The sequence below is a fragment of the Primulina tabacum genome, chromosome 3, assembly GCF_025594145.1.
Source record: "Primulina tabacum isolate GXHZ01 chromosome 3, ASM2559414v2, whole genome shotgun sequence".
NCBI classification, from domain to species: Eukaryota; Viridiplantae; Streptophyta; class Magnoliopsida; order Lamiales; family Gesneriaceae; genus Primulina; species Primulina tabacum.
In genome coordinates this window covers 24978559-24994287 of record NC_134552.1, presented here as the reverse complement: position 1 = coordinate 24994287, position 15729 = coordinate 24978559, and the positions used below count along the sequence as shown (strand labels likewise).

Sequence of the window (15729 nt, the reverse complement as noted above, 5' to 3'; positions counted from 1 at the left end):
ATCTTCAAATGTTCCATTACACATAAATTCAACCATTTGCCTATCTTTAGGTGTTAAGCCTTCATAAAATTGAGAAACAACTCTCCAAATTTCAAAACCATGATGTAGACAAAGATTAAGCAATTCTTTGTATCTATCCCAACACTGATAAAAAGTTTCTCCTTGTTTTTGAGTGAAAGTGATGATTTGCCTTTTGAAAGAATTTGTTCTATGAGATGGAAAAAACTTTTTCAAAAATTGTTGTTGCAATTCATCCCAAGTTCGAATGGATCCCGATCTAAGATTTTGTAGCCAAGTTTTAGCTTTATCTTTTAAAGAAAAAGTAAAATGCTTAAGTCGAATGGTGTTTATGCTACAATTTAGATCATTATATGTGTTGCACACTTCTTCAAACTCTCGTAAATGCATGTATGGGTTTTCAGAATCTAAGCCATGAAAATTGGGTAAAAATTGGATAATACCAGGCTTAAAATTGAAATGAGATGCATCAGAGGGAAAAACTAAACATGAAGGTGCACTAGTACGTGTAGGATTCATGTGATCTCTAAGTGTTCTTCGTCTATCATGATCATGTTGAGATTGAATTTCATCTTCATTTTCTTGGATGGGTTCTTCCGCCTTGTCACTAATAGAAAAATCGGATTTTACTTCGACAGGCGTTACTTCGGCAATAATAAATTACGAAGTAATACAATACCAATAACTTCAGTAATAACACAAGCGAAGTAAAATAATATATTTTACTTCGGATGTTTAAAAACACGGGCTTCACTGTATTTTTTTATTATATTTTACTTCGACATATCAATGTTGATGAAGTAAAAAATAAGGAAAATAAGTATATTGAAGTAAAAAGAAGAACCGAAAAGTTTAATTAATTTAATATTGCATATAATATTAATCGAATCCCTTTTTTCCTAGATGTTTTTTGTAATCGTATTCTCATGATTTGAATCGCGCGATCTTTGTGCCTCCAGTGCAGCCGGTTTTTCTGGCTAGGGTTTTTTTCCTGGTGTCGAGTACGATGTGAATTTCACTCAATTGTAGGGTTTTAAGTCGTGCGGGGAATTGAAGAGCAGCCTTTTTTGGATTGGTTTGTCTTGAACGAGAGTTCTGTTTGGTGTTGCCAAGGCGTTCAGCGGATAATTGATGCGCAGTCGATTGGAGTTTTCTTTCTTTTTTCCTTCAGGTTGGAATCGTTTTTCGCTTTGTCGGGTTGGGGGATTAATGTCCATTGCTGCTTTCAGCAATTGACCGTTGTTTTGTCGTCAAACTTTTACTTGTGTGGCATGTCATCGCCCTTTTAAGGATGCTGTTTTAATGATTTTTTGCTTGTGGGATTTGTGTTTCTGAAAGAATTGATGTTTTTATGAAGTGGATTGTCTTGGTAATTTCTTGTTTTTGAAGCTTGCATTACTTCAGATTATGAATTTCACTTTGATGTTGGTTGTTATTTTTTTAATGTTTTTCAGACTACTTTAGCTTCTTTAACTTGTAAAGTTTTCTTATTTTTTGGCATTTTATATGCTTTTGATGATTGCATACGTTGGAATGTTTGTTGGCAGATTTCGGGAGTATTCTTGCTTTGTTTTGTTTTGTTTTAATCAGGACCGAAGGTTTGTCCTACTCCTTCGAATCTTTATAGGACGATAAATAATGCAAAATTGGTAAATAATGCAAAAATCCTTACAAATACCCCACACTATTAAGGTGTAGCTTGGAAAGAGGAGAAAGGAGTTATTGAAAGAGACAAACATATGGGGCCGTAATGGATTTGGGAGATTTCTTTGGTGCGTTCATCTTGTTTATATCTGAATGGTTTATTGATTTGCTATGAAAAGAATTCCTGCAGAAGAGATTAGTTCTTTATGCGATTTTTGGTAGTATATGGATTATTTATCATGAGGTAGGGGGGGGGGGGGGGGGTGGGCGTACATTTCTCAAGGATGGATTTGATCCATGATGCTTCTGGTCAATTAAGATAATGTTTTAAGGAAAGATGCACTTATTGGTCTTACCACATATTCATTATTGTTTGTTAATGGAGAAAATTGCTAAATAATTTCTGCCGTCTCCGTTGGTGCATCAGAAAATGCTTCTAATTGGATTTAATGATTTCCAGCATGGACTTGAATGCATCCCCTGAACCTGAAGATGAGGAAGTGTTTCCTGAACCACAGTTGAAAGAAGATTATGCCCAAGAACATGTGGGATACAATGAACAAGTGGAACATGGGGAGACTGCTGTTCAGCTTTTGCGGCGGGTATCTCTGGCATATACTTTATTCCTACAATATATGATATGTTGATAATGTGCATAATCTTTCATTGGGTTACAAATTAGATATCTATTCTCCAGAAGCACAAACTTGATAAAGCTGATCAAGTATCGTGCCAGTATTAAGATTGTACTTGTTGATACTTTTTGAACATGCGAATTTAAGTTGTTGAGCAAATTATTACTGAGGACAAGTAGACTTATGAATGAGTATTACTGCTTTTTGATTGTGTATGGTGTTTTGAAACTTCATCACCATGGTGCTATACTTAAAATTTATTGTATTTTTTTCTTTTTGATACCGGCATGACTACTTGATGGGTAGGCTAAGAAGAAGGCAAATGTTATCCTTATTTTTGTTAGCAATTGGCTTGGTGAATTGCGCTTAGCTTTTATGCCTATCTTCTTGTCAACTTTCTTTTCTTTCAACTTGCTCTTTCTGAAAACCTTAGTGCTGGCGCTGTTATTGGTACATTTATTTGTGTATAGTTTTTGCTGAGTATCTTTGCAAAAAAATTTCTTGCAAAATGTTTTGGATTTCCTATTAAGATGACAAAACTAATCAGGGGCATAGAGATGCAGGGGCATAGAGATACAGTTCTCTTTTTTCTTATGTTAAATTCTGAATCATTGCTGCTAACATCCCAAAATGTTTTCTTTTCTTTTATCCTTTTTTTTCTTTGGGCATCAGGAACGTGAGGAAAGGATTCAACGTCTTCGAAGGCAGCGCCCTGATGATAGGCCTTCCTATGGATCTCAGCCATATCAGAGAGATGATGGGTATCAAGTGAAGAAGCAGAGACCTAATGATAAACTCCCTCCAGGTAAAATTTTATCCAGTTATGTTTCTTCTATTCAGCGACATGACACCAGCTGCAGTCAGTGGGTACCGAGTGGACATGAGATGATTTTTATTGATCCTTTACATTTGGTTGTCAACCAAAAACTTTGAAGAAATTGTTTGACGAACTTAAGTTTCTCATTTAAATACTTAATTGTTTGATCTTGGCATAAACAAAGACCTAAGTATGGTTCGTTTGGATGGTTTTAATACATATAGTCAATTCTGTGAGCAATGCCTGCCATTTTTCTTTCCTTTCGTTTTTTTCACACGGGTCGTTATTTAATCATTTCTATAAATGGGGGTTAAAGGAAGGAAACTTACTGGGTTATTATTGTATGTAGATTTGAATCTTTCTGGCTATTTTTCTATGAATTTGTCGTATGTCCTCCATGCCACATGGGATATTAGGATTTGGGGGTGGGTTAGGTATTTGTGAGGTTTGATATTTTTAAAAATTTTATGTGGACCATTTTTGTTAGGTTTGCTGTGCGCTGTAACTGGTGTTTCTGTTCTCAGTCCTTTGGTGTCATCAACATTTTTAATCATATTAATGCTATCATTTTGTGTAATTTTTTAATCTGTCACATGGAAGGTTGGTTGGACTGCCCTGCGGTTGGACCGGAAATATGCGGTTTGATCCCTTCAAAAGTTCCATTAGGTAAATCATTTAATGACTATATTTATCCTGGTAAAAGATACTCCTACAGGCAAGTTATTCATCAACAGAGAGTTTTAGGGAGAAAGGTTAGTAATAATATGGTACTTAATATAATTTTTCAATAGAATAGATTCATTGACTAGAGCTTTTATGCAATTTTGGGTGCACGTGTGAATATCAACTGGTTTGTTTTTAAGTTGTCGAAAATGTTATACTTCTGTATTGATTTTATTGTATACTCAAATGATAATATTGTGATGCATGGTTGCGTGATAGCAGTGAGTGATGTGCTTATTATTTTTCATTCTTGACATATACGCACACACATACATATATGTTTTCTATTGTATCCTTCCTTCATAGTATCTTAGACATATTAGGTGTGCTTGGAATGAGGGATTTGGAGCTATGAATTTCAAATCTATTTGATCCCTCGGATAAGTTTCACGTTTATTTGATCGCTTGTTAATTTATGATGTAATGAAAATTGTGATGGATTTGAAATATACCAAAGATGGATGTCATTTGAAATTCATTCTTCGTATCTTTTCCCAAATCAGATTATTTGATCCAAATGCAACCTTTCGGAATTGCCACACATTGTATTCATAACATCTCTTTTCATGTGCGTGCGACATAGATGAAATACTTCATAGCAAGATCGGATGGATTTGAGGGCATTGTTTTTCTTAACAATTAAATTGGTCAATGATGCGACTTTGATTTCCCTCGCTGCTTGTGTTTTATTTCTTGACCAATTTGTGTGTTACTTCTTATCAATAAAATACCTTCATCATGTAAAACTATGTTATCTATTGTGTACTAATGGAAAGTAACTTGTAATATCTGGTCAATTAAAAATAATGTATTTTGATACTTTGCCACTGCCTAGTCATTATTTGAAATTTTTACTTATTTTTGTTTCCAGCTTGGCTTGGTAATTGATCTTACAAATTCAAGTAGGTATTATAATTTGAACGATTGGAAGAAAGAAGGTATTAAGCATGTCAAGGTGGGTAATGGTCCTCTCCTCTTACGTGAATGATGGATTGGTTTAATCACTCCCTGAATTATTGACTTTTTTGTTTTTTTATATTATATTTAGATTGCTTGCAAGGGGCGTGATTCTGTGCCAGAGAATGAGGCTGTAAATAAGTTTGTTTATGAGGTAATATGCATATGGATGCATTTTTCTACATGATTTACATGATATTTTTGTTAAAATTAGTTTCCATTTCGGTTCGAAAAGAATTTAGTTTTTACTCCTTTCTGGGTGATAAGGTTTCCTACTGGATATTGGTGTATGCCTATAGTTTAGGTATTTTAGAATGAGAAAATTTTGAATGTGTGCCTTGATATTGGATATTGGTGTATGCCTCTTCTCTTCGAACCGCGCCGCGCCGCCGCCATTCCACGCACCGCCGCCGCCGTTCCACCACCGAGAGAGAAGAAGGCGGGACGAACAACACCACCACTACCACCACCGTTCCAAGCACCGAGAGGGAAGCTGCGACTGGAGATACACCACGTTCGCTTCGAACCACCAACACCACCGCCGTTCCATCATGACCATCACGTAAAAGCCCATCTTCTTATGTTATTTTCGTACGCAGTTTGTGTTAGTTTTGCTGTTTCACTGTTTTTTGTTGAACAGAAAACATAAAAAACAATATTGGGTTTTTATTGTTTATTTACTAATTTATGTGCAGATTCTTATTTCGTGTGTTGAAGAAAAGGGTTCGTACCCTGAAGGGTATATGTGTTTAACAGGCTAAAAGAAAATTCAAAGCCATTAATTTTTAATAAATTATTTTCTGGGAAGACTTTTTACGTATCTTCTTCGTTCATTTTCCTTTGTTGTATCTACAGGGAGTTCTTAAATGCTTTAATTAAGTTCCCTGTTCTTTTAGTTTGTAGTTCCAGTAATACAAATTGAGATACAAAACTGTTATGGAATTGTTAACTTGGTGAACTTAGCAATGAAAAAAAAGTCCACTCGTAAACGAAGTTGATGGATCGAAACGTAGTGTCTTTGGTATTCTTGCAAGGCTAACCTTTTTCATCTTCTATCTCTACCAATTCTGTAAAAACGGTTTTCCTTCTTGCATAGCTTTATATCCAAGTTGTCATCTTCATGTCTTCACTGCCTTCGTTAACTTGTAGCCGAGAACTGGAAATGCCTATTTTGTGATTTTTGGACTTTTCTGCCGAGAAATGGTACATTCACATTAACCAAAAACAACTCAAAACAGAAATTCTAGACATTTTTTGGTTATGTGATTTTTGGACTTTTCTGTTCAAGCATCTGTGTTTTCAGTCGAGAACTGATACAGTCATATTGTATGCTGATGCACAATCAGATTTTCCTTTGAGTCGATTCTTGGTTGCATGCTTCATTAATTGGTTTCTCAGTTTTGTGAAGTTCTCACACACGGCTGTTAGCATATCTGTAATTTTTTGTCATTATATCTCCATTGTTTTTTTATTTGAGTGCCAACATATATGTTATATGTTCAGATTCCATCAATTTAAATACTTTTTAAATATATATCTGTCAATTTTTATTTAAAATAGAAAAATCTAATGTATTTTCTTTTTTAAATTTCAGTTTGCAGGATGCATCAAGAACCGATTTTACAACCAATCTCAATATGATGAGGTCAGAATTGAATGGAGTGAATTTTTCTACTCCTATGTAGGTGCTTAAATGGATGGTGTATGTTGGGATAAATATTTTGTTTGTCATTGTGGATTTTTGGATATACTTTTGGTTTTGTTGAAATATTTTTCGGTTATTTGTGGATTGATGAATATGTAATTGTGGATTCGTGGATATTCATCATTTTTAGATGGATAATTAATGAATTTAATTATATTAGTGTAATAAGTTATATATTGCGAATTCTTTTTTTATCAATTACTTCATCAAAATAAAAAATAATGAAGTGAAACAGATAAATTACTTCGTTGTTATTTGCAAATTGTGAAGTAAAATAATATTAAATACTTCGTCAATAAGAAATCAGACGAAGTGATAGAATTAATTTACTTCACCATTGTTCTGTAAAAACGAAGTTGTTTTGCGCAATTACTTCACCAAAATACAAATTATTCAAGTCTTTCGAACCACTTACTTCGTCACTAAATGTAAATTGTGAAATAACATAATATAAAATACTTCAACAAATAGGTAAATGCTGAAGTTATAGATTATATTTACTTCAACAAATAGGATAAATTGTGAATTTGTTTGCGTCTATTACTTCACCAAAATACATAATTACGAAATCTTTCAGATGAATTACTTCGTCACACAATGTAAATTGTGAAGTAAAATATTATAAACTACTTCGCTAAATAATAATTAAGACGAAGTTATATATAATCTATTACTTCACTATTTACAAAAATAGATGAAGTAAAACACATTTCTTACTTCGGCACCGGTCCAATTCTGGGCCGGTTTTCCTTCGAAAACCGGCCAAAGACTTCAGTAATTTCAATCATACAACTTCGGTTATTATGCGAAGTAAAAAGTACATCTATTACTTCACGTCCATATACTTCGGCATTTAACTACCTTATTACTTCATTGAATACGCGAAGTAAAAAGCGATTTTTCTACTAGTGTGTTTTGTAAAATTAAAGGGTTATTTCGAATGAGTCGACCACTAAGTGTACGTGACCAAATGCTCATGCAAATGCAAATGCAAATGAATAAAAACACACAAAAGCAATAAAAATTCAAATAAAGAAAAATAAACTATAAACAAAATTAAATAGATTTGAAATTAAATTATACTTCCCCGGCAACGGCGCAAAAAAACTTGTTGCGACTTTGATTGTTGCACTCCCAAGAGCAAATTGTCCACAAGTAGTATAATTCGGTGAGTCCGAATATCGTATCCACAGGGAAGCTAATGTAATTACAAGTCCACTACAATATCTTTTTGTTTTTTTTTTTCTTTTAATAGTTTGAATCTTTAATTGGTAATTTTTTTAATTGTTCAAATTTTAATTTAAGTAGCTGAGATTAAAGGATCCACTCTTGATATTTTAATAAAGTTATTATTAATTAACATTATTGAAATCCACTTAATAAAATGGTTACAAAATATATATATATATATATATATATATATATATTAAATAATCATATTTATATTATGTTATAAATTATTATCTTATAAGTATATAATATATACCAAAACTTGTAAATGTTGTCAAGTATTTATTGTGCTATATATATATTTGTAAACACTAAATCAATGTTCCCACTTTAAATGGTTGGTAAAACCAAACAAACATTTAAATGGTACCAAGAAATAAATATTATGATATTAATATATAAAAAATCAAGGCATCTACTTTAAATGGTTGGTAATACCAAACTAAAATTTAAATTGTTCCAAGAAATTAATATTATGATATAATCATATATAATAAATCAAGACATCCACTTTAAATGGTTGGTAATACCAAACTAACATTTAAATGGTTCCAAGAATTTAGTGTAACATATAGCAACAATAAATCAAAACTCTCACTTATAAGTAGAGTATAATAATACTTAAAGAAATAAGAATAACATAAACAATAAATAATGATTGAATAATATAAAACATAGATTCTTACCTTTTAATAACTTTATTATCATGTCAAGAGTTTCACCTTTTCATCTCAACTTTGGGAAGTTTGCTACTCATTATTCAAAGTGTAAAACTTTGAATATGAATTTAACATGCTAATTATATTTAAATAAAAAAATAAAGAAAAATAAAAAAGAGAAAAATATTATGAACTCAAAGGTTTGTTCATAAAATGAGGGATATCTCAATACATTACAATGCACCCCAATTTATAGTCAAATTTGGGGAGACAACCACAAATAAAATAATATTTTTTATACATAAGTCTTCATTGTTGTTCCAAAAAATTAATATTTTAATACATATCACTTTTGAAAATCTTCTCATCCAAATTTGCTTCTCCACATAAAACAAAACATGTAGATATCTGAGTTGTTTGAATTGTGGTATTTTTTTTTAACCATTTGACCTAGTAATTTGAGAGATATGGTCAAAATGCTAGAGCATGATAAAACTGCCTCTTCTTTGATAACTTTATTTGTTGCTTAATTTGATCCCACTTGTGAGAAGATTTTTATCTCATGCTTGCCACCAATATTGTAGATATTAACATCAACTTTCTACAGGTCCAATAATCATTTTAATCTCATTTGCAACGCCAAGGTTATTCTTGTTTTATCGAACCTGTAAAAAATAATAAAAACTTATAATTACACAACAACTTATATTTTATACAATTTATTAGAAAACATATAATATTTAAACATTTAATAAAATAAAAACTATATATTTATATTATAAAACATTTAATTAATATATAATTTTTTTATCTTTATCAACTGTCATCAGTTAAACTGATTGTCATTGACTGACAAGATTCTTAGTTTCAGTTTGTCACAGAACTGACACATCATTCGAAAAGATTCAAAAATCGTGAGTGTTTATTCAACCCTCTTTTGTAAACACTTCAACCTATCAACCGATCCTAGCAAGTGGTATCAGAGCCAAGGTCACGAGTTCGATTCCTATGATTGCAATGAGTGCAATTATTGGGAGGGAGATTGTTGAGTGCAATAATTGTCTCTGCTTGGTAAAGCGATCGAACCGTGGTGTTTGAGCTGCTGTGCGGTTTAAAAGATTTAAGTTGCACCATTACCACAAGCTATAGCTTTTGGTAAAGCGGAAAACGCTTGGTCCTATAGATTCCTTGAGATCAGGTATCTTGAGCGAGGCCCACAACACCCCGTACTCCATCCATCCAGGGAGTACGAAGTTGTATAAGTATTTGGAGACTCTTTATTGGTGATCGGGCATGAAGCGGGATATTCTACGATTCGTTTCCGAGTGTTTGATTGTCAGCAGGTCAAGATAGAGCATTAGAAACCTGAAGGGAAGCTGAGGTCACTCCCTATTCCCGAGTGAAAGTGGGAGAACATTACCATGGATTCTGTGACAGGGCTTTCGAGGACTACTAGAAGATTTAATGCCATATCGGTTATTGATGATCGGCTGACTAAATCAGCTCATTTTCTACCGATCAGGAAGACTTTCACCATGACTTAGTACACAGAGCTGTACATTAGAGAGATATTCAGACTGCATGGGATTCTAGTGTCCATCGTGTCAGAAAGGGATACGAGTTTCACGTCTGCGTTCTAGAAGAGTCTACATCAGGCATTGGATACTAAGCTGCTATTCAGTACTGCCTTCTAGCCTCAGACAGACGGTCAGTCAGAGAGGGTGATTCAGATTCTGGAGGACCTACTCCGAGCTTGCATTATCGACTTCCAGGGCAGCTGGGAGCCAAAGTTACATCTTGTGGAGTTCTCATACAACAACAGTTATGAGGCATCAATCGGTATGGCTCCATACTAGGCACTGTATGGAAGAAAGTGTAGGTCGCCAATGTATTGGGATGAGGTAGGAGAGAGGGCAGAGTTGGGTCCGCATATTGTCAGGAAGACAACAGAGTTAGTGGGCAGGATTCGAGACAAGATGAGAACTGCCCAGAGCCATCAAAAGCGTTATGCAGATTAGAGGCGACGAGATATTGAGCTCGCAGTAGGAGATCATGTTTTTGTGAATGTCGCACCTATGAAGGGTGTGATGAGGTTCGGCAAGAAGGGCAAGCTCAGCCCTAGATTCATTGGACCATTTGAGATCCTAGAGATGGTGGGACACTCGCATATAGAGTTGCATTATCATCGAATCTGGTGGGAGTTCATAACGTGTTCCACGTCTCTATGCTGCAGAAGTACATGTATAATCCTTCCCATGTGCTGAACTATGCGCCACTTCAGCTGACACGGTGTTAGAAACTGAATTTCGAAAGTTTGACAAACTAATCATTTATGAGATTGACCTAACTGATCAAGAAGACTGAAAGAAACTGATCTAAAATATGCAAACTATCGGTTGTTCATAACTGAAGATTAGTGCGCAGTTTCTAGAAGGCAACTGACTGATCAGTTGGAACTGATCAGTTACTACTAGCAAACTGAACTACGCAGACAACTGACTGATCAGTTCCAACTGATCAGTTACTACAATCAATTGTAAGCTTATCAGCTATATTTTAACAGCTGATCCTTTAGTTATACACGTCATCAGTTAAGGAAAAGGACGTTCAACCAACAACTACCCAAAAGGTGACTGCAACAAGTAGTGGGATAGCCGCATGTCAGAAAAGTTACAGTGTAGGATTGTCAGAAGAATGTTGAAGTGGCAAACAACGGATAGAAATTTTCAAATCGGATTTAATATTACCGTTGGAGGCAAAGCCTATAAATAGCAGAGAAAAGCAGCTGAGAAACACAACACTCTAAATCTCAACTCTGAATCGAATCAACTGAATTGATATATTGTTACTCTGCTGAAATCTTTGCTCACTCTTATTGTATACATTTATAACATTCAAGACTATACTTCGAGCTTACAAGCACAAACCATTATTATTATAATACTTGATCTTGAAGAGATCAGTTGTGCTAAGTTATTTCAGTCCAGTTGAGTACTGTAAGTTGTTTTGTAACTAAGAGTTTCAGTTTGGCATTGTTATGTCCATAACTTATGTGGGTCTGTACAAATGTTTGTATCGATCAAAGTCTTTTAGTGAATATTATATCCTTGTGATAGAAAGGGTGACGTAGGATTGTTTGAAATCTCCGAACATCCATAAAAACTTGTGTCTTCTTATTTCAGTTTTTATTCTATCTATCAGTCAGTTTATTTCCGCACTTTTATTGTTAACTGATTGATATTGACTTACAAGATTCCTGAGTATCAGTTTGTCTTTAAACTGACTCACCAGTCGAAAAGGTTGTGAAAATTGTGAGTGTTTATTCAACCCCCCTTTCTAAACACTCTTCCACCCTTAACCGATCCTATCAAGTTGTATCAGAGCAGTTGAATCTTGTTCCTGAATATTCCAATATACAAACTGATTATCATGTATTCATTCAACAAAATTTCAATGTTCTCTAGAGAAGATTTCGATCATTGGAAAATCAGAATGCAGACCCATCTAGCTGCAAAAGATGATGACATGTGGTACGTTATTACAGACGGACCCATGAAAATATTGAAGGCAAGCACTGCTGTTGCCATAATTGATGGGGCACCACACCGTATTTAAAAACCCCGAGATGAATGGACCACTGAAGATAAGGGAAAAGCCAACTTGGACAACGTGGCTAAAGTTATTTTGTACTAGACGCTGGATAAAGTCACCTTCAGCAAAATAAAAATGTGCAAAACTGCTAAGGAAATTTGGGAGAAACTGATTCAGTATTACGAAGGCAATGAGCAAACCAAGGAGAATAAGCTATCTGTTGCAGTTCAAAAGTTTGACAATATCAAGATGAAGATTGGAGAATCCATGCATGAATATGATGAAAGGATCACCAGCATAGTAAACGAACTGAATACACTCGGAAAGGTGTATTCAAATAAAGAGGTAGCACTGAAAGTAGTCAGAGGTCTTCCCAAGGAATGGGATGTTAAGACCATGGCAATATGAGAATCAAAGGACCTGAACAAGGTCGAACTTCATGATTTATTTACTGATTTAAAAACCTACGAGTTTGAGTTGCAAACTCGAGAAGGGGAACCTTCTACACCAGCTGATACAAATGACCTAACTGCTGTCAAACTGGAACCAACTGGTTCAATTGACAAATCTGCTGATCAGTTAAGTAATGATGCTATGTCATTATTTGTCAAAAAATTTGAAAGATTTATGAGAAGAAATCAAGGAAACTTCCAAAGACAATATCAAAGAAATAACTCCAAGGAAGAACCCAATGCTTGCTACAACTGTGGGCAAACTGGTCATTCTATTGCTGACTGTCCTAATCCAAAGAAGAACAGTCGAGGTTCAACTGAAAATGGAAAGAAATCTTATGAACATAAAATAAGAACTAAGGATGAATCATACAGAAAGAAGCATGAGGTGCTTCTAACAGAGGAAAGAAAGTACAAATGGGCAGAATCTGACAGTAATGATTCAGAATCTGAAAGCTTGAGCTGCTTAAGTGATAATGATGAAGTGGTCAAGTGTCTAATGGCTGATGACACAGAACTTGGGTCAACCAGTCAACATGTATTTGACTTTAGTTCAACTAACTTCACACGAGATGAACTTATTTCTACACTTCATGACATGGTCAATGAGTATCACAAGCTTGCCCTATCTTTTGAGAAGGCCATAGCAAAGCAAACTTATCCCATAGATGATAAAACTGAAACTGACGAATCAGTTGATTTGTTGAGTCTTAAATGGGAGATTGCTGAGCTGAATGCTGAAATAAGCAAGAATCAATCTATGATTCAGCAGTTAATGCTTGAGAATTTAAAGCAAACTGAGCATATTAAGGCATTGAATAAATCATCTGTTGCACTAGCTGAAATAAAAGATAATCAAAAATCAGTTACCGATAAAACTGGTTTAGGGTAACCAAGATGAAACTTCCACCAGTGATACTCAACCAAAATTGAACATGAACAAAGGGAAATATATTCACTTTGTAAAATCAGTTGTGGTACAAGAACAACCAGAGCCAAGTAAACCAGTTGTACAGCCTATTGAAAATAAGAACAAGGCTAGAAGATATGGTATTGGTTATAGCCCAAAAATTTCAACTGACCCACAAAGTCACTCACCAAAAAGGTTCAGCAATAAATACCTGAACTATTCAAATGGCTACTCCAATTACTATAACAGCAAGCTAGTTCAGAAAAGATATCGGTTGAACAACCAATTGAAAAAGGATAAAGCTCATATTGCTTCATCTGCACATTACACATCAAGCACACACAAGCCGAGAAAAACTATCTGGAACACAGCAACTAGAAATTCAGTTAGACTAGTCCAAGTTTGGGTTTCTAAAGGATTGATCATTTAGAACCCCAAATAGATGTGGGTACCAAGATCATATATCGTGTGTGATTGCAGGTGACAGGTAAAAACAAAGAATCCACTTGGTATCTGGATAGTGGATGCTCGTGCCATATGACAGGGGATGCAAGTTTGTTATTCCAACTGATCAAATACACTGGTCCAAACATCAATTTTGGAAACAACTCCAAAGATAAAACTGTGGGTAAGGGTAAGCTTATCCGTGGAAATTTTACTATCAATGATGTTTTACTAGTTGAGAATTTGAAAACTTGATTAGCATCACTCAGTTATACGAAAATACATTCTCGGTTCAGTTCGACAGACACACTTTCTCAGTTAGAGACTCAACTGATGAGGTCATCCTAACTGCTAATCGTTGTGGGAATACCTACAAAGTCAGTTGAACTGATCAACCTTATTCACCAGTTTGTTTTATAGCATCCAAATCTTCCAAAAACTGGTTGTGGCATAAGAGGTTGAACCACCTAAACTTTAAACCTATTGCTTATCTGAGTAATCATGATCTTGTAACTGGTTTGCCCAAAATAGATTCTTCAAAAGATAAAATTTGTTCAGCATGTCTTTTTGGTAAGCAAGTAAAATTTTCATTTAAAAACAAGGTTTGTAAGTAATCTTCCCGATGCTTAGAACTGCTACATATGGATCTCTTTGGTCCTATACCAGTCATGAGCTTATGGAGAATAAAATACAACTTAGTAGTTGTGGATGATTTTTCAAGATTTACTTGGGTTATTTTTCTTAAATCCAAAGACCAAACTGATGCACAACTGTTTAAGCTTTTCAAAAGATTATTAAATGAAAAATCAGTTGGGATTGATCGAATAAGTTCTGATCGACGGATTGAATTCATCAATCAAAATCATTCACAATTTTTAGAAAATACTGGGATCAAGCATGAGCTCTCAGCAGCAAGAACTCCTCAGCAAAATGGTGTAGCTGAGAGAATAAATCGGACCCTTAAAGAAGCTGCTAGAACAATACTTTTTGATTGTGGTATTTCTCAGAGGTTTTGGGCAGAAGCAGTAAACACTGCATGTTACACTCAGAACAGATCAATGATTAATAAGAATCATTTGCAAACAACATATGAGATCTGGCATGGACGCAAAAGCGTGGTTTTTTATTTCAAAATATTCGGCTGTGGATGTTTTATTCTTGATAATGACAAAAATCATTTAAAAACTTTAGATGCTAAATCCTCAGAGGGAATATTTCTTGGGTATTCGATCAGTTAGTAAAGCTTACAGAGTTTTTAACTAATGCACTTTTAATATAGAAGATTTTATTCATATTATATTTGATGAATCTGTGCTAACTGATAAGCCAACTGATCCAGTTGATCTAGTTGATCACTTTACAGATATTAGTTTGGAGGATGATACTGAAGAAGAGAATCACAATAATCAAAATTTCCTTCAAACACCAGAACCAGAAGTGCTGGATCAATCAGTTGAACAAGAAACTGTTACTGATAATCAGTTGGTGGAGCAAAATGATAATACTCAGTTACCAACTGATACAGCAACAACTGAAACTGAAGAAAATATTCAATGGACAACCGAAGTATTTGCTGAGATGGATGCAACAAATGCAGAGTACAGATGGAAGAAATCACATCCACCAGAATTGGTGATAGGTAATGCATCTGATTCGGTAAGAACTCAGAATCAAATGTTTAATTTATTTATTCATTCAGTTTTTGTTTCCAAACTGGAACCTAAGAAATTGATGAAGCTCTTGCTGATCCTAACTGGATAAATGCCATGCTAGAAGAGCTAAATGAATTTCCTATAATAATGTCTGGAACTTAGTTCCAAGACAAGTTTCTAAAACCATTATTGGTACAAAATGGGTATATAGAAACAAACTGGACGAAGATGGTTCAGTTGTGCGCAATAAAGCGAGGCTTGTAGCACAAGGATATAGGCAAGACGAAGTAAT

At 34.4% G+C, this 15729-nt stretch overlaps 1 protein-coding gene across 4 annotated transcripts; it reads left to right on the top strand.

The window, feature by feature from the left end:
* The first annotated feature begins 895 nt into the window (after window positions 1-895).
* LOC142541026 (uncharacterized) lies at window positions 896-6575 on the top strand. 4 transcript variants are annotated; one of them, XR_012819208.1, is made up of 8 exons: window positions 1241-1616; window positions 1711-1790; window positions 2123-2264; window positions 2970-3102; window positions 3715-3866; window positions 4709-4792; window positions 4886-5356; window positions 6389-6575. XR_012819208.1 is itself a non-coding variant. In XM_075647563.1 (6 exons), the coding sequence occupies exons 2-6, from the start codon at window positions 2124-2126 to the stop codon at window positions 4979-4981; spliced, it is 606 nt and encodes a 201-aa protein (XP_075503678.1). In that variant the 5' UTR covers window positions 896-1189; window position 2123; the 3' UTR covers window positions 4982-5609. The 4 variants fall into 4 exon arrangements, 1 of the variants encoding a protein (XP_075503678.1); XR_012819207.1 differs by lacking the exons at window positions 1241-1616; window positions 1711-1790 and adding an exon at window positions 896-1189; XR_012819209.1 differs by having other exon boundaries at window positions 1241-1790.
* Window positions 6576-15729: the final 9154 nt, after the last annotated feature.

Bases quoted from the DNA above. Each gene is read 5' to 3' on its own strand.
- LOC142541026 (XM_075647563.1), top strand. From the start codon at position 2,124: ATGGACTTGAATGCATCCCCTGAACCTGAAGATGAGGAAGTGTTTCCT. The intron at 3,867-4,708 runs GTTAGTAATAAT...TTTTGTTTCCAG, and splicing joins AGAGAGTTTTAGGGAGAAAG to CTTGGCTTGGTAATTGATCT. The intron at 4,793-4,885 runs GTGGGTAATGGT...TATTATATTTAG, and splicing joins AAGGTATTAAGCATGTCAAG to ATTGCTTGCAAGGGGCGTGA.